This window comes from Sciurus vulgaris, assembly GCF_902686455.1.
Source record: "Sciurus vulgaris genome assembly, chromosome: 6".
Lineage (NCBI taxonomy): Eukaryota > Metazoa > Chordata > Mammalia > Rodentia > Sciuridae > Sciurus > Sciurus vulgaris.
In genome coordinates, this window is record NC_136466.1 from 30,334,955 (window position 1) to 30,358,076 (window position 23,122).

General features: G+C 33.5%; 2 protein-coding genes and 1 long non-coding RNA gene across 4 annotated transcripts in view; 1 reads left to right on the forward strand and 2 right to left on the reverse strand.

Annotated features, from left to right (window-relative positions):
• Nucleotides 1–23,122, reverse strand: part of FNIP1 (folliculin interacting protein 1) — a 113,130-nt gene that overhangs the window by 79,869 nt on the left and 10,139 nt on the right. The window lies entirely within an intron of this gene.
• Nucleotides 12,452–22,749, forward strand: LOC306663767. The gene is made up of 2 exons (XR_013764530.1): nt 12,452–20,517; nt 22,019–22,749. It is a non-coding gene; the product is annotated as an uncharacterized lncRNA (long non-coding RNA).
• LOC306663735 (ubiquitin-conjugating enzyme E2 variant 2-like) lies at nt 20,556–21,996 on the reverse strand (the record flags this gene model as incomplete). The annotated part of the gene is given in 2 exon segments (XM_079144295.1): nt 20,556–21,941; nt 21,943–21,996. Coding segments are annotated over 2 exon segments (438 nt in total). The 3' UTR covers nt 20,556–21,557.

A 23,122-nucleotide genomic window follows, 5' to 3' on the forward strand; every position in this document is an offset into this window, starting at 1 on the left:
CTTAACATTGAGAATAATCCTTCTAAAGATAATATTAACGAACTGTACAATCCTCTTCTCTCACTTTCACTAAGTATAAGAGGGTAGGAGGTAAGTTATAAATATTAGAGAGATTTTATGGGAAACTACCAAAATATTTAATTTTAAATATCCCCTTTCTTTAACTTTCCTTCTCACTGCTGATCAAACTGAAAAGTATAAATCCTTTTTGAAAAGTATTTAAAATATGTGGAACTCACAGGACCTGGCCTTCAACTTTTATTATTTTGGCTCCCTAGAAAGGATTTAAGCTTGAAATTCTCTATTTACACATCCATAAGATGGATTATAAAACTTATCTCTTCTACCAACTTTTATCATATAATTCCTGGGAGAATCAAATAAGATGATATGCATAAAAGCAACCTATAAACTATTACTCATGGCTTTGACTTCTTGGGGACAAAGCATTCATCCTGTAAGAACCCTAGAAAAACAGCATGAATAAAGACAGATAACAGGTGTGCGGAAAGGAACTGACAATGGCAGGTCTAAGACAAGACTGGCCTTTGGTTTGGCATCAGAAATCCAACTGATAAACAGTTTCCTATAATAATATGAAACTTTCCATAAGTCCAAGTGTAGCTTACTTTGACTAAACTATTTGTATGAATAATGTGGTTTATGTTGAACACCTGTATTTCTTCTCAGAGTCTAGGTTTTGGTATGTGCTAGTCAAAGGCACTTTTGTGATTCAATCCCCAGTAAAAAAAACCTGGCACCATAATTAAAACTGTTAATAGGCCACCAGAGTTTGCTTTCTCCTTTCCTTCCTTTAAACAATAGAACTACCAGAGTTTTCAGAAACATGGCTACCTGGCTACAAACTACATTTCCCAATTCCCTCATATAAGTAGCCAGGTTACTAAGATAAGCACACAGAAAGGAATACTAGAGGAATTGGCATGTGTAAATTCTAGGCCATGTCCTTAAAAACAAACTTCTTTTCTCCTTACCTCTTCCAGACAGCTGGGAAACACAACTAGAAAAGCCTCCTTGGGCTTCAAAAGGAAAGCCTCACATTAAAAATGACAAGAGACCTCCTTGCTGACTTACCAGTTTAGATTACTAGATGACTTCATGCAATGGCACTACCTGCTAAGACTACCATCTACATTTTTTTTTACTATCACATGAGAAGTAGTTTTATCTTACTTTACTCTGTCTCATAAGTTTATAAAGTTTAGCTCGTGTCCTGATATGTATTTAAACCAGTCCAGTTTCAGATTTGAATCTTCCTTCTTAAACAAGTTACTTTCCCTTTCTAAGGTCAGAATCCATAGAAGACCACTTCCAACTCTATGATTCCAAATTTATTATTCAGAATGCCCTCTATCAAACCAGACTTCAAAAAATTTTAATAATATTTTTATGTAACCCACAAGATACAAAATACTATTTTTCAACATCTATACAAAATTTATGATAGCTTAAATACTGTTTTCATAGTGAGCATTAGAAACCTGTTTTGCATTTATTATATTTACAAAATATCACTAGCCACATTTCAAGTATTCAGTAGCCACACCTGCCCAGTGGATGTGGCATGTGGGATAACACTGATGTAGTACATCTAATAGAATACTGTTCATAATAGAATATATACTTTTCAAGACATATTTTTAAAAACTGACCTCATGCTAATTTACAAAATAAGTCTGATCAAAATTTAAAAGAATCAGTGTTACACAAATCATTTTCTCTGACAATACAATCATGCACCATATAACAACATTTCAGTTAACAATGGATTGCATGAATTGACAGTGGTTCTTTAAAATTATAATGGAGCTGAAAAATCCCTATTACCTCATGACGTCACAGCCACCATAACAAAATGCAATACTTAGGGGTTTGTGATGATGCTGGTGTAAACAACCTTACTGTACTGTCAATCCTATGAAAGTACAGCACATATAAATAAACACAGTATATAATACCTGATAATCCTAATAAATGATTGTTACTGGTTTATGTATTTACTACACTTTTTATCTGTTACAGTACAGACCTTCTACTAACTAAAAAGTTTACTGTATGCTGTGATTAACACCAGCAGCAGCCTTCTACATCTTGAGTTTACTACATCTCTTGATTGCCTCAAGAGGTTATGTGAAGTGACTGATACCATGTAGACTTGTATAAGTCTACTATACTATGACATTTGTACAATAACACATTTCTTAGAAGTCCCAACACTAAGTAGCACATGACTATACATTATCAGCAACTTTGAAACTTTATTAAACAGCATGTGGGTCAAGTTACCAGACTTTTTATTAATCGTGCAATGATGGAATAGGGTGGACACTACGGTGTTTTCGGGAGTATGAATTTAGAGACTAAGCTTCATTTTTATAAACCAAGTATCTAATAATGGGATAGTCTTAGGTTAAACTTAAAACACATAAATTCTCAAATTCATAATTAAGTGATTTAAAGGCAGACCAAGGTACAAGTGTTATTCTCAAATTTATTAATTGCACTAGTAAATGTTATAAAGATTAAGGTAAATACCAATACTTGTTTTTGCACAATTGTTACCAGGATATAGAGGAACTTAATATTATTATGAAGCACTTGGCACAATACCTGGCATATTGCGAATACCCAATAAAAGATGGCTGCATTTTATTCACTAAACGCACCTACTGTGCCAAGCCCCAAACTATGATTAAGAGAAGATATTAAAATATCCTATTATTCTGTGCTACAGAAATACTACCTGTGTAAGTTATACTTAAAAATGAAAAATAGCTTCTATAGAATTAAAAGCAGTCATTACAGACTTAGAAGAGCCTATAATTTAATTAACAAGATAGGAAATATACAAACATTAATTATTATATAATCTAATATTGGAACATGAACTACATCCTAAATTCTGTAGAAAACTATACCTGAAAAAGCACTGTAACATGGGAAGATAGGCAAAGCACTGACTAGGACTTACAAAAATGAGACTAAAATATAAGTAGCAAGTTCACAAACTACACCAAGGGTTGTGTTCAGATATGGAAAGAATGGAAAAGTAAAATTCATACACTAAAATTCTCAAATATAAAATTATAGATTTTTTCAGATGAATCAAAATTAAACCCATATCTCTTAGATATGATGACTCCTTTCCCATCATTCAGTTACTGTCAGGATCTTGCATTCTCTAGTCTTATAACAACTGCAACAGTGATTCTCAGACCTCTGCTTCCAATCTTTCCTCACTCTGTCCCATCTGAGATAATTTTCTAAAACACAAAGTTCATTATAATACCACTGCTAGTTTCCAACTGCCAGTAAACATTTGAGCCTCCGCATTATCCCAACCTCTCACTTCTTGCCATTCCTTTCTATGCAATATCCAGACACTCTCAATAATCACCAAATTTGCCATATCCCTTCCTGAGACTATGCCTAAACTAAATTCAGGACACCTTCCCTAATAGAAATAGAGGTAACCACAACGTAACCTTTCATATGTACCTGTAGAATAATTTGTAAGCTCTATTAGAGCACATTATAATCATCTGCTTAACACTTCCTGGGCACTGTGGGATTATGTACATTGCAAAGATAAATGAGAAAAAATCCCTGCTCAGATTCCCACTATAACTAGTTACTGAAGGGTCAATCTCACAACCTAAGAGCTCTTGGGGAAGGGATTCTTAATGTGGAGTCTACTTATAAGGATTATTCAGTGTGGCAGTGTACTTGGATGAGGAAAAATGCTACCTTTACTTTCACTAATCTCTAACTACAATTTAGCATTTCCTTCTAAAGACAGGCAACAAACCTTTGTGGTAAAAGCAGTTCTATAACTGATCACCAACAGGAATCATAGTCTCACTGCTACAGCTGATGGAGATATACAGAAAATAAATGCATCAATATTCAAAATTACAATACCTATTAGATCCCCTGTTAGGTCTCGTTAATGAGTTAATGCAGTACATACTACATATAACAAATTTAATATTTTGACAACTTCTTTAAATAATGAACTTCCCTCTGTAATCCTATGTATTCTATTTAAATATTTATAATTTTTTTTTTCCTAGAAGAGAATCTTTACATTTTTATCAGGCTGCCAAAAAGGCATTTGGCAGGAAAAATTATTAAGAATACCACTGTGTTATGATTCCATGGAGAAAATGTGTCTAGCTGAAGGACACTGAAAAAAGAAAAACTGATGATTTGAGATGTTCAAGAAAAATTTAGCCAGATTTATATTATTTATTATCATTATCATCATCATCCAGTACTGGACTGGGGAATAAACCTGGGGTGTTTCTACCACTGAACTATACCTCCAGTATAAGATTTATTCTTAGTAATATTTTAGTAATTATGAAAAAAATCAATTTGAAAGATTTCCTGCCATCTTTTTCACCTGTAATTAAAGTGTACTGACACACTTAAAAATGCTATTCTCCTTTTCCTTCAGTCCCTCCATTTCTTTTTCCTAACACTTTGTATTTTCTTTTTTCACCTCCATTCTTCCATTATCCTCCTCTCTCCACCATTTCTGTTCATTTCATACTACATTTTTACATTCAACTTCATGCATATGTTAATAAACTGGAAATTGTAATACAGATATTTCTTAAAATGTAACATTGTGGGATGTACTTTGTAATGGACACATCACTTTAAAATGTGCATTATTGTTTCTATAGTAGGACTCTTGTCCCATTTATTGTAATTATTGTGTTGGGATGCTTTTCTATTTATGCTGTAACTACCTCGTTTACACTCAGGTGAAAATTCTATAAAATGCTTAATTTTATAGAGCATTTTGGATTAAACAAATAAAAAAGAACCCTACCCTAGGAGATCTCATTCTTTTATAAGGGTCTAGCACAGTGTCTGGAAAAAAAAATGCCCAAGGTGCCCACAAAATGTGCTGACTAAATGAATAAAACATGTTTGAAGTCAATTATTATTTAACTCCTTTGCATTTTTAAAAAGTCAAAACAGTCTTATTTTTCAAATAGTGTAAAGGAAGTATATATATATATATCAGATATGACATTTCATACCATACCTCTAAAAAGGTAATAATGAACAAGCTTTGGGGAAAGACTCTTAAAGAGTTCTAAATACACATCTGATTTTTTTTTCCATTCCACATTTTTCCTTTTTGTTCTGTAGGATTCTGAAATATTCATTCAAAAAGACTTTTTGTTATTATAAAAGACTGATGAGGTCAATTCACAAGGTCACTCCCAGAATAAAATGAAACCATCTAAATGCTTAGGTCTGCATGTTGAAGGCAGAAAGCAAGGTTAGACAGCTGTTAAATACCAAGGAAAGACAGAAACACAACTCAGGTTAACAGTAATATGATTTTTTTTAAACACTTAAAAATTCTTAGAGAACTAGAATATTTAGGATACATCATGAACATTTTAAGAAATAGGAACTAAACTTGAGATTTCTCCCCAAAGAAGGTCTTTTCTTGGAGGAGTCTGGGAAACTTCTAAAGTCAGACATACAACACTAATAAATGTTTCATCATGCTCTCTCCGTAACTTCTGAGAATCATGAAATATATTAATTTGTTATTTATTAGCATTACTTAGATTTTATAAATATATGAACAAATACATTTAAATGTAATACTTACTTTGTGTTGTTATATTAAAAATGGATTTGACCTAAGGTACTAGTTTTTTACAAGTATATGTGCAAGTAAAAGTAATTATTATCAAAGAAAGACTCTAATGCATAGTTGAGCTACAGTGGAACATTAGTATTTGTTTAGTGTTCAGTTTCTAGTTCCAAACTACTATAAATAAAATATGAGACAGCAAACAAACCTACGTAATACCAACTGGTACTAGAAGACAACAGGGTCCCCACCCCCATGGCAAACAGTTATTTTATTGTGCATGCCATGTTTTCAGAAAGCTGAATAATCTTTCCTCTTAGCTTTTAAAATTAACAAGTAAATATATCAGTATATACTCAACTTAAGATTTTGGCAGGAAGAAATGTAAAATCTTAAAGCATCTTTTCTACACAAATATAACAAAACAGTAAGGTTAAGAAATGGTTCATTTAAAAATAAAATATCTAATTGATTATAACTGAATTTAGCACTCGGCAGTTATTTCTGCTCTCTGGGTAAATGGAGAATTTTATACTAGTAATTTTAATTTGGTTTTTGTCAAAAGTCATATGGAAAAAGTGAATTTAGTAAATAGTCAAATATAAAATATTTCTAACCCATGACTTCTAAAATAGCTTCCCCAGTTCTAAAATTTAAATTCTGAGATACCTGTTATAATATTTAAGGAAAGTCAAATTCATGGTTAAGATCTATTTAAATTTCCTCTCACTATAAAGCCAAAGAAAAGATCAGTAGTTGCCAGCAATTAGAGGTAAGCACAGGATCTATTTGATAGAGGAGGGGGAGCATGAAAAAATTCTTTAGGGCACTGGAATTATTCAGTATTGGTGGTTAACTCTAAAAATCTGGTTATGTGGAAAACTCATAGGACTGCAAGTAAGTACATATACATGTATGTTCTCAGTAGCACCATTCACAAAAATCAAAACGTGGAAGAGTCAGTGGATGAGCATACACATACATAATATAATGTACTATTAGTTATAAAAAGGAATGAATACTGATTTGTACAACATGGATGAACCTTGAAAATATATTAAAAGAAGTCAGAGAGAAAAAGTCAAACGTTGTATGATTCCATTTATATGAAATATCCAAAACAGATAAATCCATAGAGAGAGTCAGGAGGCTTTAGAGGGAAGTTTGGAAATAGAAACTCCTGAAGAGACAAAGGGCTTTGCTTTGGAGTAACAGAAATGTTTTGGAACTACAGAGAGGTAGGTGGTGGTTACAAAACACTGAATGCACCAAATGCCACTGAATCGTTCACTTTAAAAGAGTTAATTCTGCTGGGCATGGAAAAACATGCCTATAATCCCAGTGACTCAGGAGGCTAAAACAAGAGGATCACAACTCAGATCAGTCTTGGCTACTGAGACCTTGTCTCAAAATAAAAAATAAAATTTAAAAAAAGGACTTGGTACTAGAGCATCCCTAGGTTCAATGTCCAGTACTGCAAAGTAAGTAAGATATAAAAATAAAAGGGTTAATTTTATGTTATGTGAATTTCACCTCAATAAATTATACATATATAAAGTGCATACACCTACATAAATGTCTCTTCACAGGTAAGGAACATGACAGTGACAATGACTATGAAGCTGATACAGTGATTGTGATATGTGCTTTAAAAAAACAGAAAAGTCATGTATACATTCAACATGATTACCATTTAAAGACTATGCAAAATACTGAAAAAGTTGAATGATACTAAAAAAGACAGACTGAAATGGAAAAGAACCAAAGTAACACCATTTTGTTCGGACCTGACTCCACTGTATGCTTGCTTGTAATGCTGTTTTTCAGCCTTCTGACAGAAGCCTGTTGACAGAACATTAGGACTGTCCTGCATCCCTCACTATGGCCCTGATGTATACAAGATGGCTCTAAAATGTATAATTGAAACAATTCTCTCATGTAATCAAAATATGTCTCAACAGGGTCTTTCTGACCTACATGTGCCTCAATTGTTCTTATTGTTTTGCCTTTATAAACTCTGTACTTTTAAAATTCAGGTGCTGGGAGTTCTTTGAGGCATTAGCCTGCTTCCAGCCACTTGTCTGGCATGTTTGTTCAAGGACCTTTTTTTCCCTTTCAACTTGGTTCAATACATATGGTGGTTTGTAATTCTCGGGCACTCCATAACAAGACAGAGAGAGGACTCCATTTCTCTGTAAAAATATAGTCATAACACAAAAGGAAAAAGATTCTCATCGGATTCACAAGTTTTATTTTAATGCAAAATTTAAAAACAATGTCAGTAATCCTCTGGAATCACAGATATTGGTCATCTGATTTGCCAGCTCTGTCAGGATACGAAATTCATCAAGAAAGCAAAAACATGGTGTTGTCTACAGAACTCATGAAGTGGGGCAGGTGGTATGGAGGGAGGCCTTATCACCAAACACATGAAAAAGCAGTCCCTGATGGGTAATCAACTGCTTCTCAATTACCAGAGTTGGGTACTATGACATCAGAAATCTGGGATATTAAAACTGAGGCCAGACTCATGCCTTCATTCATTACACAACTGTTATCTTTTATGTGTCATAAATGTGGGAACAGAAAAAGAGTAAGACACAGGCCCTAAACTTTGAACCTTCAGAATTCAAATTCAAGTCTCATGAAGATGTGGAACAAATACAATGCTCATATGTGGCTTGTAGGGTGAAAACTGATACAACCACTTTATAAAATAATATGTCAGAATCTAATAAAGCTACATATATCTGTCTTATGATGTATAAATCAATCTGAGATATATATTTCAACAGAAATGTGTACATATCTTCTCTAAAACACTTGCACAAAAATGTTCATAACAGCATTATTCCTTAAAACCCTAAAGTGGAAAGGACTCAAATATTCATCAATGATGGTATGGGTAGGTAAACTATGGCATACACATATCGTGGAATACTATATACTACTGCAGTTTTCAACCAGGATTGATTTTGGCCCCAAGGGACATTTGGCAATGTCTGAAGAAATTGAAGGTTTTTGAATCTGGGTGGTAGTAGAAGTCAGGAATTCTAGTAAACATTCTAGGATGTATTGGAGGAGCTTCCCACAATATATTATTCCATCTAAAATGTCAATAGTGCTGAATTTGAGAAATCCCATCCTACAGCAATGAGAATATATGTATAAATTAAAATATGTTGAGAAAAGAGTCAGATAAAAAAGAACACATGGATGATTCCATCTGTATAGTCTTAGAATCAGGCAAAATTAATTCCTGATGTTAGAAGTCAGAACAGTGGGGGTCATGACGGGAAATTCAAGGAAACAGGCAATGTTTCATTTCTTGAGTTAGTTTTTTAGCTAAATAACTGTGATTAAACATATTGAGTTGAATAATAAATAATTGTACATTTTCTATAATTATGTTCTTCAATAAAGTTTATTTTAACAAGTCCAAATGACTATATATTATAAAAAGGGAATTTTACAGTATTCAAATTTTTAAAATACAAGTGTTTTTCCTATTTCAGATCAGCTAAACTTCCTATTATGCTGGTGAATATTTCTATGAAATGTCTCCCTTGGAGTCTGATAATTCTACATTCTCGCTCTGCCACTTACCAGCTGGGTTGACCTTGAGCAAGTTTTTTTGTTTTGTTTTGTTTTGTTTTGTTTTTTTAAAATTTTTTTACTTGTCAACGGACATTTATTTATTTATTTATTTTTATGTGGTGCTGAGAGTCGAACCCAGGGCCTCATGCATGCCAGGCAAGGGCTCTACCACTGAGCCACAGCCTCAGCCCCTTGAGCAAGTTTTATTTCCCATATTTATGCCTCATTTTTTTTAATTACAAAAGCACCAAGAGGTTTTACGACAAGGGAATACGAACAATAAACAAATATGAACTATAAAAACCTCATCTTCACAACCTTTCCCCCCAATGTATCTACTACCAACATGTTTGTTTCCTTTTGTCTAGGTGTTTTTCTTACATATACATGGATGTACTTATTATAGAGTTGGCATACATAAACTTACAAAAGTAAGATCATATTGAAAAATACCCTGGAAATCTCTACCAAAACATACTACACAATGTTCTACAATAACTTATTCAATGTACAAACAATAACTTATTTAAACAAACCTAATTACAGACACAGCAACAACTTAAAACTGGAAACAACCTCAAATAATGCTTCAAATAATACCTCCCAACAACCTCTCCAAATAGATGGACCCATTATACTCCAAACATAAAAAAACAGGGCTTATTTTTAACCACTCTTTTACCAGAGTAAATTGTTTTTCCTAATCTTTATCAAGCTAAGAATTCAATAAACTATAGACTTGATATTTTATTTTTAAATTTTCAATGTTACATATCATTCAGAATTTTAAAATGGCTTCTGTGTATCTTCCTTTTCATATCACTTGTAAAGTTTTTAATTGCATTAATTTTAAGCTTTATTTTTCTCATGCACAAAACTGACCTAACACCAATTAGTTTATAGGACTTTTGAGAAGTCAAATGTGAAAGTAAGAGAACATAATCAGTGTTTGGTAACTAGAGCTATACCTCAAAATCACATTGGAGACCTTTAAAAAAAAAAACCAGAAGAATCATACATCCAAAAATCTATCATAGAAGATTGAGAATGAATTCCAGGTAAGACAACCTGAAGATTTTTTACAGAGGTACCCAAAGTCATTCTGTTGCACACCTGAGAACTACTTGCAAATTAGAATTAGAATGATCCTTTTCTCACATATTACCAAATATGTATATTCTTTTCAGATATATGCAGAATCTCTGCCACTGGATTCTAAGTTTCTTGAGGTTGAAGATATTAAATAAAGTCTCCTATGGCTTTTTCCCACAACACTGCTTAGACTAGTTGAATAAAAAAGCTTTCATTTTATGAAGTGCTAAATCCCAAAGCAAGCGTTCTTACTTAGTAAACATATTCTACACAGATCAATGTGCTTTGACTGATTAGAATAAAATCTCAAAATTTCTTCCTATATTTCAAAAACATGAATGATCATATTAAAGTATATGATGAATATATGATCTCTCAGAACATTCCCTCTGAACTATAGAATGTATCAATAAAAGTGTGATATGTGTTAAAAGAGTCTAATTAAGCAAATATCAAAAGAAAACATCTTTTCAACAACTGGTGCTGGATGAACTGGATAGTCACAGAAAGAAATATGAAGCTCAATCCTGTCTCACTCAATACATAAAGTTTAACTCAAAAAGAGTCATAGACCTAAACAAACTCAAAAATGATAAGCTTCTAATGTCAGAGGAAAATGTCCTAACTTTACAAAAGTGCAAAATTTTCTTGCAACAAAAAAACACTTACTGTAAAACTTGAAAAATATAATGAACTAGACTGCATCAAAATTTAAGACTTCTGGGCCAGGTGTGATGACACACGGCCTATAATCCCAGCGACTTGAGTCTGAGGCAGTAGGATCGAAAATTCAAAGCCAGTAACTCAATGAGATCCTGTCTCTAAATAAAATACAAAATAGGGCTGGGGATGTAACTCAATGGTTGAGTGCTCCTCAGTTCTTCAATCTCTGGTACCCAACCCCAAAAAAGATTTTTGGTTTGTGAATGACAGCATTAAAAAATAGATAAACCGGAGACAACGAAAATTAGCAACACATGTAATCTAACAAAGAACTTTTATTCAAAATGTATAAACAAGTCTTAAAACTTATAACAAGAAGCAAAAAACTAAAATTTTAAATGGGCAAAAGGGTTGGACCCTTTACATCTTTACAGAAGATATACAAATGGCAAATAAGTTCTTAAAAAAATCAGTTCAACACTAGGCATCAAGGAATGGCAAATGAAAATTACAATGAGATGCCATTTCACACCCAGAAGAATCACTAAAAGACTGATAACAAGTGATGATAACTGAATTATCATAATGTTCATAGCAGCATTATTCATTGCAACCCCAAACTGGAAAGGACCCAAATATCTATCAACGATAGTGTGGTTAGGTAAACTATACATAATAGTAGGTGAAAACATACATAATACGTGTTCTATAAGACATAATAGTCTCCCAAACTGGAAATAATTCAAATATCCACCAATTGATATAGGGATGAACAAATTTTGGTATATCAATATAATGGAATACTGATCTTCAATAAAAACAATAGGCTACTGAAACAAGCAACAACATGGTTGAATCTCAAAAACATGCTGATGAGTGAAAGAATTACACACAAAAGAATGTTTAAGATTTCATGGGTTGGGGTTATGGCTCACCGTAGCATCATCACCTAGTGTGCATGAGGCCCTGGGTTCAATCCTCAGTACCACATAAAAGTAAAATAAATGTATTGTGTCTACCCATAACTAAAAAAAAATTAAGAAAAAATTTCATTACATGAAATTTCATTACATGAAATTTTAGAACAGGCAAAATTAATCTATAATGACAGAAAGCAGACCAGGGATTTTCTGCAGGGGTGGAAGGGTAGTCAGGGTGGTAAATGACTACAAATGGGTAGATACACAGGAACATTTGGGAGTCATACAAAGTTCTAAATTCTCAACTGCAGTAGTCATTATACTGCTGTACACAGTGGTCAAAAATTCATTTAAGTATACTGCTTTAAAATATACCAAGGATTTGTCTCAGGTACGGTCATACATGCAGATGACGACACATAAATGATTATAATGAAAGGAGACATTTAAACTCAAATGTCTCTAGACACCCCCCCGCAATACATGACCACATGGGGAAGCACCACAGTTGGTTAGGAGTCGTTTGTAGCATGGGCCTTTACTGTAGTTTATGGGAAAGAATGGGCAAGGCAAGTTAAGAAAACTAAGCAGGTTTAGGATTGGCTAGCTTGAATAATTTCAGGGGTCAACAGGGTATGCAGACTACCTTGGCTGCTTGATCTGGCCCTGCAGTGACTACAAGAGCAGGGCAATGGCCCAGACAGCTAAGGAAGTGTAGTTGGAGGCTAGAGCTCCAAGCTAGGTTGTTTGCATGTGAAAGGCATCCTTTGCTATCTCTAGGAATTAGCTAGCTCTTAGAAGGGACAGTCTCCAGGAGAGGTAAGTCCCCAGATGTCAAAACTGGAAAATACAGAAAATAAAAAGGTATGATTAATATGTACATACTTAAAAAGGTATATCTTGTCAAATATATTTCGATAAAGTTGATCTGAAAAGAAAAATTTTAAGAACAAAGATACATCAAAGAACTAATTAAAAAGATAACCAATATCTCCCCCCCCCCAAAAAAATTACTTAGTTTAAAAAGAAAAAGAACCAAAAACCGTTCTAATTTTCTGTAACGGAAACATGATCTAAATCTGGAATTACTACAGAATATGAATTTTACCAATTAAAAACTCAAAAGTGGCCACCAAGATCAGTAAGATTTGTTTTTCTTTTTGGTTATTTTTCTATGGTATATGCAATCATCATTGGTTGCTGTAGTCCTACAGCATCTAGTTGAAGGTGTCATCTTTCCTCTTATTTTCTTGTCCAGTGATTCTAATCCCTAGCTGCACATTCAAGTCTGATAAAAATGGTCTGGAGGGGGGGCTCAGTGTTTCTCTTTTAAAGCTTCCTGATAGTTTGTTTTGCTTGTTTTATTTTGGTTTTTTTTGTTGTTCTGTTTTGTCTTTTGGTGCTGGGGACTCCTGCATGCTAAGCACCTGCTCTACATCTGAGTTCACTCCTAACTCCTTTGCATTTTTATAAGGCACACTAGCTCCCATAGACCCACAACGGTAAAAAAAGAAGAAAAAAGAACTAGAGATCTTAAAATGAGAAACCAAGTATTTCCCCTTATAGAAATTGAAAAGTATACAATTCAAAGGACAAGTGATAGGATCCCAGTCAACCAATCCTAAAAGAATAAATTACTTGGCATGAATCATTACAGTCATTTGACTGGCTTCTAAGATTCTGAAGACAATGACTTTCCCTCCTGCTCTGGAGTCTTCAAACTACAGCCCAGAAATCTCATCATATAAGTTCCTATTAAAATCTCTCACATATATCCCTTGTCACATATGGAAGAGTTTCTCCATTAGAATACATATAAGGAAACATGTACGAGTCAGAATAGACTAGGATATACTATTGCAAAGACAGGAAGAGGGAAAGTGGAAGGAAGGGAAAGAAGGAAAGAAAGAATCCAACCGTAGTCGAACACATAAAAAATTTCCTTCTCACCTAAGGTTCAATTTAATAAGACCAGTTGCTCTCTACTGCAACTTCCTTTTAAAACACAAGTTAGGAATGTGGACTGTTTCGATAGTAGTATACCAAGCTTCAGTCCAGAAACAATACAAGAGAATGTAATTTTAGCTAATGGCCACAACAGTAATATGGCCATGTCTGAGTACGAGATGGGAAGTAGGAAAAGGTACATGAAAATCCAGTGAAAAGTGAACTGCCTTAGGAATGGAACTGATGGTCCACAGTATATGAGCATTTCCTACTTCATTAAGTGATGCCAGTTTGCTTTCCAAAGAGGTTGTACCAATATATATTCCCATGAGGACTATAAGAGGGTTCTCACTGTTTTACATTCTCATTACTATTTGGTACCATCCAAATATGAGGCCTTTGACAAACTTACATCAATCTGTTCGCATGCCACTCTTTCCCTAAATATGCTGGCTGTGGTTTCAGTAGACATTCTTATCTATCAAACATGACCTAAACATTACAAGATTAAGAAAATTCCATAATTTTATCATAAATGGGAGCTGAATTTTATCAATGAATCTGCACCAATTGATTAATATTCTGGTCTTTCTCTTTTAATAAATAATAAGAGCAACTAACACACAATTCAATATGCTGGACATTGTTAAAAAGTACTTTACTGATTCATTTAATTCTTTCAACAAATTGATGAAGTATTATTTCATTGAACAAATAAGGAAATTGAGATACAGAGATTTAATTACTTGCCCCAGGTCCCACCAGTTAACAAAACTGACATTCAAGACAAATCGAAACGTAGGTTCTTTGTATTAATCCATTTTCTGTTGGTAATAACACAATACCACAGTCTGAGTACATTATAAAGAGAAGAAGTTTATTTGTGGTTCAGTCAAAGGGCAAGGGGATGAATTTAGTGGTGGCCTTCTTGCTGGCACAGCTACAAGGCAGTGAAGGGCATCCACAAGACAAAAGATAGGGAGGACACATGTGAGACATCTCTCTTCTTATAAAGTCACCAATACTCAAAAATGGCTCCCCTGTTGACTTTATCTAATCCTAAATTACCAAAGGCTATAACTCTAAACACCACATTCAGATTTTATTTCCAACCTCTAATACCACAAAATGGGGATTAAACTCCAACATGAATTTTAGAAAAGACAAAATATCTTCAAACCACAGCATGCTCCATCTCTTGCTACCTGTCAGGTTTTCAGAAATTTCTCGGTTCCCTCATCTATTTTATAGGGATAGTACTACCTATCTTATAGAGCCATTTTAAAAATTAAATGAATTAACATACTTGAAGTCCTTAAAGTTCTGCCCAGCATATAAGCAATAAATATTTTACTATAAAAGTTAATAACATTCTTTTATCTTTTTCATTTCTGCTTATCTGTAGAAATGTTCCATTTTTATTCTTAATTTTATCTAACTCTCATTTCTTTTCCTTTATAGTTTTTTATCAGGTTCACTACATCTCAAAGAAAGTTTCTGGATTCTTATTCAACTGTACATTTGTTTTCTATATGGTTAATTTTTGGCTTTTAGTGTACTACTACTATTTTTGAGAGTTCTGTTTTCCAACTCCTTAAGTAAAACACTCAACTCATTGAACTGTGAACCTTTCCTCTTTTCTTAATAAACAGTACAAAAACTTCACTATAAGATTTCAGTTACTCATCAAGTTCTGTAACATAATTATCATAATTCAGTTCTAATTATTTTTAAATTCCATTTAGGGTTTATTCTCCTTTGATTCATATGCTATTTCTCCAACTGTTCTATGAAAAAGAAGAAAAAGATCAAGTTTCCTCCAATTGCCAAGGTCAGGTTTCTATATAAGATCATTATGTCAAATAAATGTGTTAGTTTTGTTTTTAAAATAGTTTTTATTCTTTTGTTTTTAAAGAAATGCACTTTATCTTATTTTATTTTTTAATTTTTTTAGTTGTATATGGACACAATACCTTTATTTTATTTATTTATTTTTACGTGGTGCTAAGGATCAAACCCAGTACCTCACACATGCAAGGCAAGTGTTCTACCACTGAGCTACAACCTCAACCCCCAAAATATTTTTTATTCTTAATTTTTTTTCCTTCTTAATCTTTAATAGTTAAGAAAGATATAACATCTCCTAAAATAATAGTGGACATGTCCATTACTCCTTGTCAATTTTTGCTTTACATATTTTTAAAAGAGTTACATATTTATAACTTTCTGGTGAGTTAGACCTTTTGTCATTACATTTACCAACACTAATTTTTTGGTTTTAAAATCTATTTTATTTGATATAAGTGGTGCTATACCAGCTTTCTTTGGGTTATTTGTCTAGATAGCTTTTCCTAATCTTTTGTTTTCAATATTTCTATATCTGCATTTGTGTGTCTTAGGGATTTATTTTTTTATAACAGCAGCCATGCAGCTGCAGTTTATTTTTTCCAGCCTACGAACTTACTGTCTTAATTCTATTATATAGTCTGTTTCCACTTATGCTGAAATTTATTTCTACTATCTTCTGCTGTTTTGCCCTTGTTCTGGGACTTCTATTTCTATATTCTTTGGACTTCTGTTTATCTAGTCCATTTCCCCTTTATTCATTTGCAAAGTTTATATCATTCCCCTTGGTATCCATAGAGGATTGATCCAGATACCAAAATCCAAGGATACTCAAAGTCCCTTTATAAAAGGGTACAGAATCTGCATATAATCTACTGCACATTCTCTTATATGCTTTAAATCATCTCTACAGTACCTAAAATATCTAATAAAATATAAATGTTATAGAAATAATTGAAATACTGTATTGTTTAGGGAACAGCAAGAAAAAAGTCTATAGATGTTCCAGTATATATTTTTTCAAATATTTTCAATTCATGATTGATTGAATCCATAAATGTGGAACACACAAATATGAAGGGCTGACTGTACTCTTCCCCCAACCCCAAACACTGAGAAGTGAACCCAAGGGCTCTTAACCACTGAGCCATATCCACAACCCTTTATTCTAAGACAGGATCTAGCCAAGTTGCTTAGGGCCTCACTAAGTTGCTAAGGTTGGTTTTGAACTTGAGATCTTCCTGCCTCAGCCTCCTGAGCCACTGAGATTACAGGCATGCACTACTGCACCTAACTGACTATACTCTAGTATGCATTTAGCATGCAAACTTGAAAATTATAATGTCCACACTATATGCTTTTAAGTTAACATCCTTATCTTCCTCTCAAAGATAAAAGAACTTTAGAATACTTTAATTCTACTTCATTCGCTCCACCTTTACCATTTCTTCCCGCCCCACCCCCCCCATTGTAGATGATGCAATACCTTTATTTTTTTAATTTATTTTTTATGTGGTGCTGAGGCTCAAACCCAGTGCCTCACACATGCTAGGCTAGTGCTCCATCACTGAGCCACAACCCCAGACAGACCATTTCTTTTTGCATCTCAAACATTTTTCTAATAATGATACATTCTCTCACCTTTTGTCTTAAGAACATACATGCATACACATAAACAAGCTATTTTAATTCTCAAAGAAGCTCCACTAGATACCAATTCTAGGTTGATTGTAATCGTCCAAGGCTGGGGGAACATAAATGGCAGAGAGTAGGGTTATTGAGAGTTACTACTGATTAGTGTAATTGCTGGATTATGTGGGTTATCTGCGTGTTTAAATTTTTGAATAAATACCAAGTTATTTTCTAAAGAATCCACTGACATATCTTTGTTGTGCTGAGAGAAAATATCAACCTAAATTTGGCATCCAGTGAAACTTGTTTTCTTCTTAGGTGACGAAAATGCCCTAAAATTGATTCTGGTATTGTCTGCACAACTTTGGGAATAACTAAAAACAACTGAATCAAACACTTTGAATGGGAGAACTGTATGGTACATGAATTATCCCAAAAAGGTTTTATTTTTAAATTAGGCATGTTTACTGGATGCAGGCATAAGAAATGGGTTTTATTAGTTGCTTTTTAAAGTTGAAGGTCACCACTAAAACTATAGTCAACAGAGCCACAATAGCAAATAGCATCCAAACATCATTACTTCTTAAAGTTGCAGGGACTATCTACCGTTTACAAAAATTTCTTGATATTGAGTTCTCTACTATCTGGACCTAACTAATTTTTCACAAATCCTATATTCATGCCAATCTATATTCCCAAAATTCCTTAAGCCTATCTATGATTTTCCACCTTTATACTCTGCTCATTTTGTTCCCAATCCCTAGTGTCCTTTCCTTATCTGTATCTCTCTAAAGCATAACTTTCCTTTCTCCAGCTAAAGAAAATCTGTCCCCGATCTGACTTACTAAAGCATTTCACACTTTTTTTTTTTTTTTGGGGGGGGGGGGGGGCGGGTCCTAGGAACTAAATCCAGGGACAGGACACTTTACCACTGAGCTACATCCCAGCTGTTTTTATTTTATTTTGAGACAGAGTCTTGCTAAATTTCTAAGGGTCCTGCTAAATTGCTGAGCCTGGCTTTGAACTTGAGATACTCCTGCCTCAGATTCTGGAGCCTCTGGGATTACAGGCAGACTCCACTGTACCCAACAACACTTCATACATCCTGACATTTCAGTTACTTCAGCGCAATACATCCTACCTTATGTACTAGGCTTTGAGTTTCTTGGCATCTATCTTTTTTCCTCTTGGTATTATCCACATTTGACAAAATGCTTTTAAAAAGATAAATCTGTAAAACTGTACTACTTTCTGCAGTCAAAGCAAAACTGATGTCACAGTGTACTTTTGAATGGCTTACATAGACAGGTCTGATTTCATTTATATTCCCTACATGGCTGAGGATAAATATATTGGAATTAAATGTGCAATTTGACATACATATAATTTGTGTTATGTAACATATTCAAGAAGGTAATCTGTATACAGCTTGGGAACTATCATAGAGTATACACTCCTCCTAACAAAGAAATGCTGACGAGTAACTGTCAATTAAAGTATTTAGCATCTGTCCACCAAAAGACAAATATAAGAATATTCATAAGAGCACTCTTCTTACAGGAAACAGAAATAATCTCTTAGTTGGAAATAATTCCCGATCAATAACAGAACAAACTGTTGTGTAATCACACAAAAACAACCACACAGCAACAATTACTATTACATGTTATAATATGATCAAATGTGAAACATCTTGAAGAGGTCAAACACAAGACCAACTACATGATTATAACATGATCTCATTTACACAGAGTTAAACAGACAAAACTAATCTACAGTGTTAAGAAGTCAGGATAAAGGTTGCACTGGAGAGACGTGAGGGAGGGCTAAAAAGGGAAATGAGATAGGCTTCTAGGATACTGGTAATGTTTCTACATCTGGGTGCTGATTACATAAGTGTATTCACTTTGAAAAAATGTACTGAACTGTATGTTTATGATTCACACGCTTTCCTGAACACGTTTATACTTTCAATCAAGTATACTTTAAAAGGGGGAGGAATAGAGAACAGCAATGGGATAAACTAAAGAAAAATTCAACTATTATAAAATATTTACAATCTACTGCTGTTTCTCTTACAACTGTCGTTGAATTTGCTAATTTACATCCCCTCTTAATTCTTTCTAGGCCTGAAAGACCCTGTAGCTGCAAATCAAAGCATCCATCTCTGCAATCCAGTTTTTATGATGTTGGAAAGATTACATGATGTTAGCTTAAGTTTTATAAGGTAAATGCAGAATAGAGAATAAAAGGATAATCCTATGAATTATTAAATACAATGTAACTCAAAAGTACCATTAAGTTATATGTACAATGGAGGAGGGAGTATTCAGGTAGAAAAAGTCATATAAATGGCAGTATTATTTTTAACAGCTTAAGGATGGGAAACAACCAAATTATCAATAAAAAGTTGGTTAAATAAATCATTATACCCACTCAATGAAATGATATGAAAACCCTGCGGCTGTTAAAAAGAATAAAGAGGGGCTGGAGTAGAGCTCAGAGCTAAAGTATGTAAGGCCTTGGGTTCAATCCCTAGCACTGTTAAAAAAAAAAAAAAAAAAAAAAAGAATGAAGATCTCTATAAACTGATACAGAGTGATCTACATTATCTATTAAATGAAAAAGCTAAGTATAAAATAATTTTAACAGAACAATACCTTTTCATTAAAAACAGGGAGAAGATAATATTTACTAACGTTTTCAAAAAGAAATGATAAAAATCAAAACTAAAAAATGATTAGTATGGGGAAGAAGAAAACAAGAGAGGAGTAGGAATGGAGTCTAAAATTATTTGGATCATTTTGTTTTAAAGTTTTGATGTTAGAATCATATATGTTTTAGAAAGCAAAACAAAAAGCCATCAAAGATTAAAAGAAATTTATTATATTCACTTGGTGACTTAACTACACAGGGAAGAATTATTTCAAAAGGCTTTAAAACAAAGGGTAGAAACTAAAAACAAAAAGCATTTCAATGAAACAAACTACATTCAATGGTTTTATAGCTAGTAATAACAGTGATAGTGTTATTCTTAAACTATTACATATGTTATAAAATAAACAAATAAGCACAGTGCTGTTAGAAAGCAAGAATTTTCAGCATAGGAGACAGAAATAAGTTTTAAAAGTTAAATTTAAGCACTGTAAAATTTAATTAGAATTGAAAATATCAGTGGTAACTTTTATTTTTTTATTTTTTTTACAATTCAAAGATCATTTTAATAATATCATTTCTGTGAAATCAAACATAAAATATAAAACCTGATTCCTCCTTGTCCAAAAAAAGAAATTAAACCAATTATTTAATTTTTTAAGTAAATACTCTGAAAATTCCAATTCACAATTATACAAAATAGGATAAATAATAAAGGATGTGTATGAATGAAAAGCTACAATAATTCTAATTTTTGCCACCTTGGCAAGGTACTGCACATATACATTAATATAATAGAAATGGCACAGTCTCTGAGGACACATTCCACATTTTATTTACATTTTAAGACTAACTTTAATCTCAAAATCACATATCCATACACCTATTTCCTTTTTGTTGACTTCAATTAAACTTAAATGCATGGTTTATTAAACAAAGACGGTAAACAAATATTTACCATGTCCATTACATGTAACACACAGGAACAGCTTTTAACAGAAATTCATCGACCCCCCCCAACATTTTTTATTATAAATACAGGTATCAAAACAATCCTGAACATATTTTTGATACTACTAGTAGTCAGCACCCACACTGCTTCAAAAATTACCACAATTTGTGACAATATTCATTTGTACCTGCTACTTAAAACAATTTCAACTGCAGCTCTTTCACTAAGCAAGATGGATAAAGCATGCCATTTCTGTTTTCTTTCTTGAGATTTTACTTTTCAGAAACACAAGTTTCCACTGCCATCTGACACTTCTTCCCATGCTTTCCTCTTGTAAACCTGAATTCTATTTCGAGCACTCCAGGTTAATGTTTAAATGACAGTGCCTTAACAAGAGAAAGAAAAATTGTGCTGCATTTTTCCTCCTGTTACCTGAAAACATAATGGGTGTACATATATTAAATATAGCCTTACAAATGTCCGGGTCATGTTTACCAGCTGGAATTCTTTTACTTAATGTGTGGGTATTTTGCATTGTGATATTTAATCAAGACATTAATATGAGTAGAAGGTTGTTGATTTAAAACAAGTTTGAGATTCACTAAAATTAATTATTGTACGTTTGTCCTTCTGGTGGCTGTGGAAGCTTCATATTTTCTTTGGACATCATTAGACGTCTTAGCTCTTGAAGTACAACTTTAATGCTATATGAATTTTGCCATTTTGCTAACACTGGTATGCTCCTGGCATCCACCATTCCACTGGAATTATTTATTCCGTTCATATTAATTTTTGTTACAAATCTAACTGATGGAGGAGCTTCTGGGTATTTAGGTCCACATTCTACTTTCAGACTATATATTCTGTTTTCATAATTTGTCCTTGGTGGCCCAATTATCATGCCTGTCCACCTTGTAAGTGTCATATCTTCATCATCTTCAAGTCCCCAGCTAACCGTGCCATCACCTACTCCTTTTTGTCCTTCTTCCAAGTTCTTCCAACAAGCGAAAATTACGTGGAACTTTAACTCCTGTGGAGACCGCCATCTTCTCCTGACGCCCGACGCAGCCGCCCACTTTTTTTATTTTTTAAGAACAATAAAAATATTATGTCTTAGCTTTATCCTCAGAAAAGACCTAGGAATAATGACAACCAGTGACAGTAAGGAAGACCTCTGGAATACAGGAAATGGTCACTAAATACTACTAGTGCCAAAAGGAGGTGGATCCTTGGGGAAAATGTCCCTGAGGCAGAAATACACTTGGAAATATATGTTGTAGTGCTTGAAAGACTATTAAGGTCATGTCAAAAGACATAGCAACCAATCTCAAAGGACTCCCACCCGCCAAAGATGGCTCACCAAAAAACACAGTGACTATAACAAACTGAAAATACACAAAAATAAACATCAACTAAAAAAATCTCACTGATCATTTCTGAAAGCTGCCAGAATGCCAAATGATTATTTTGAAAAATTGGTAAATAAAATATACTGCCTTTCCTTCAAATTTCAGAAAAAGATAATTAGCAAATCATTTGCACACCTTAATGAAATACTGCAAAAGATCTCCAAGTTTAGCCCTCACACCAGCAACATTAACTAAACAACTTTCCAGACATACAAGTTCTTAGGGATGGAACCAATCATTCTGAGCTTTTCCAGACCTCCAGGTAATTCTGATGCATACTGAAGTTTGAAAATCACTGACAAAATTAATTTAGTGATCATCATTAGTGGTGGCTAAAACCATTAACTGAAAGACTAATGGGCAACCTTATAATGAAGGGTATCAGGGTAACACCACCTGAACCTACTGATCAACCTTAGCACCACTAAAAATGGGACAACTAGAGATTATGTGCTTCCTGGTGAAATGTAATACCAACTACAAAATACCACCAATGAAGCAGTCTTGTTGCAACAAAACAAAAACTGTATCTGAATCCAATCAAGCCTCTAGATCTAACTTCCAATGAAAATAATAAGAATGATGATGATGATGAAGAAAAGAAGGTGCAGAGAGGAACAAGGTAAAGCATACCATGAGGAGGAAATAATAGCCAAATCCAAATTACAGAACATTCTACAGACAAATGAATATGATGAACTTCAGTAGAATCCTACTTGAAACACAACTCAAAAGAAACATTTCTAGCACAATCTGGGAAAAG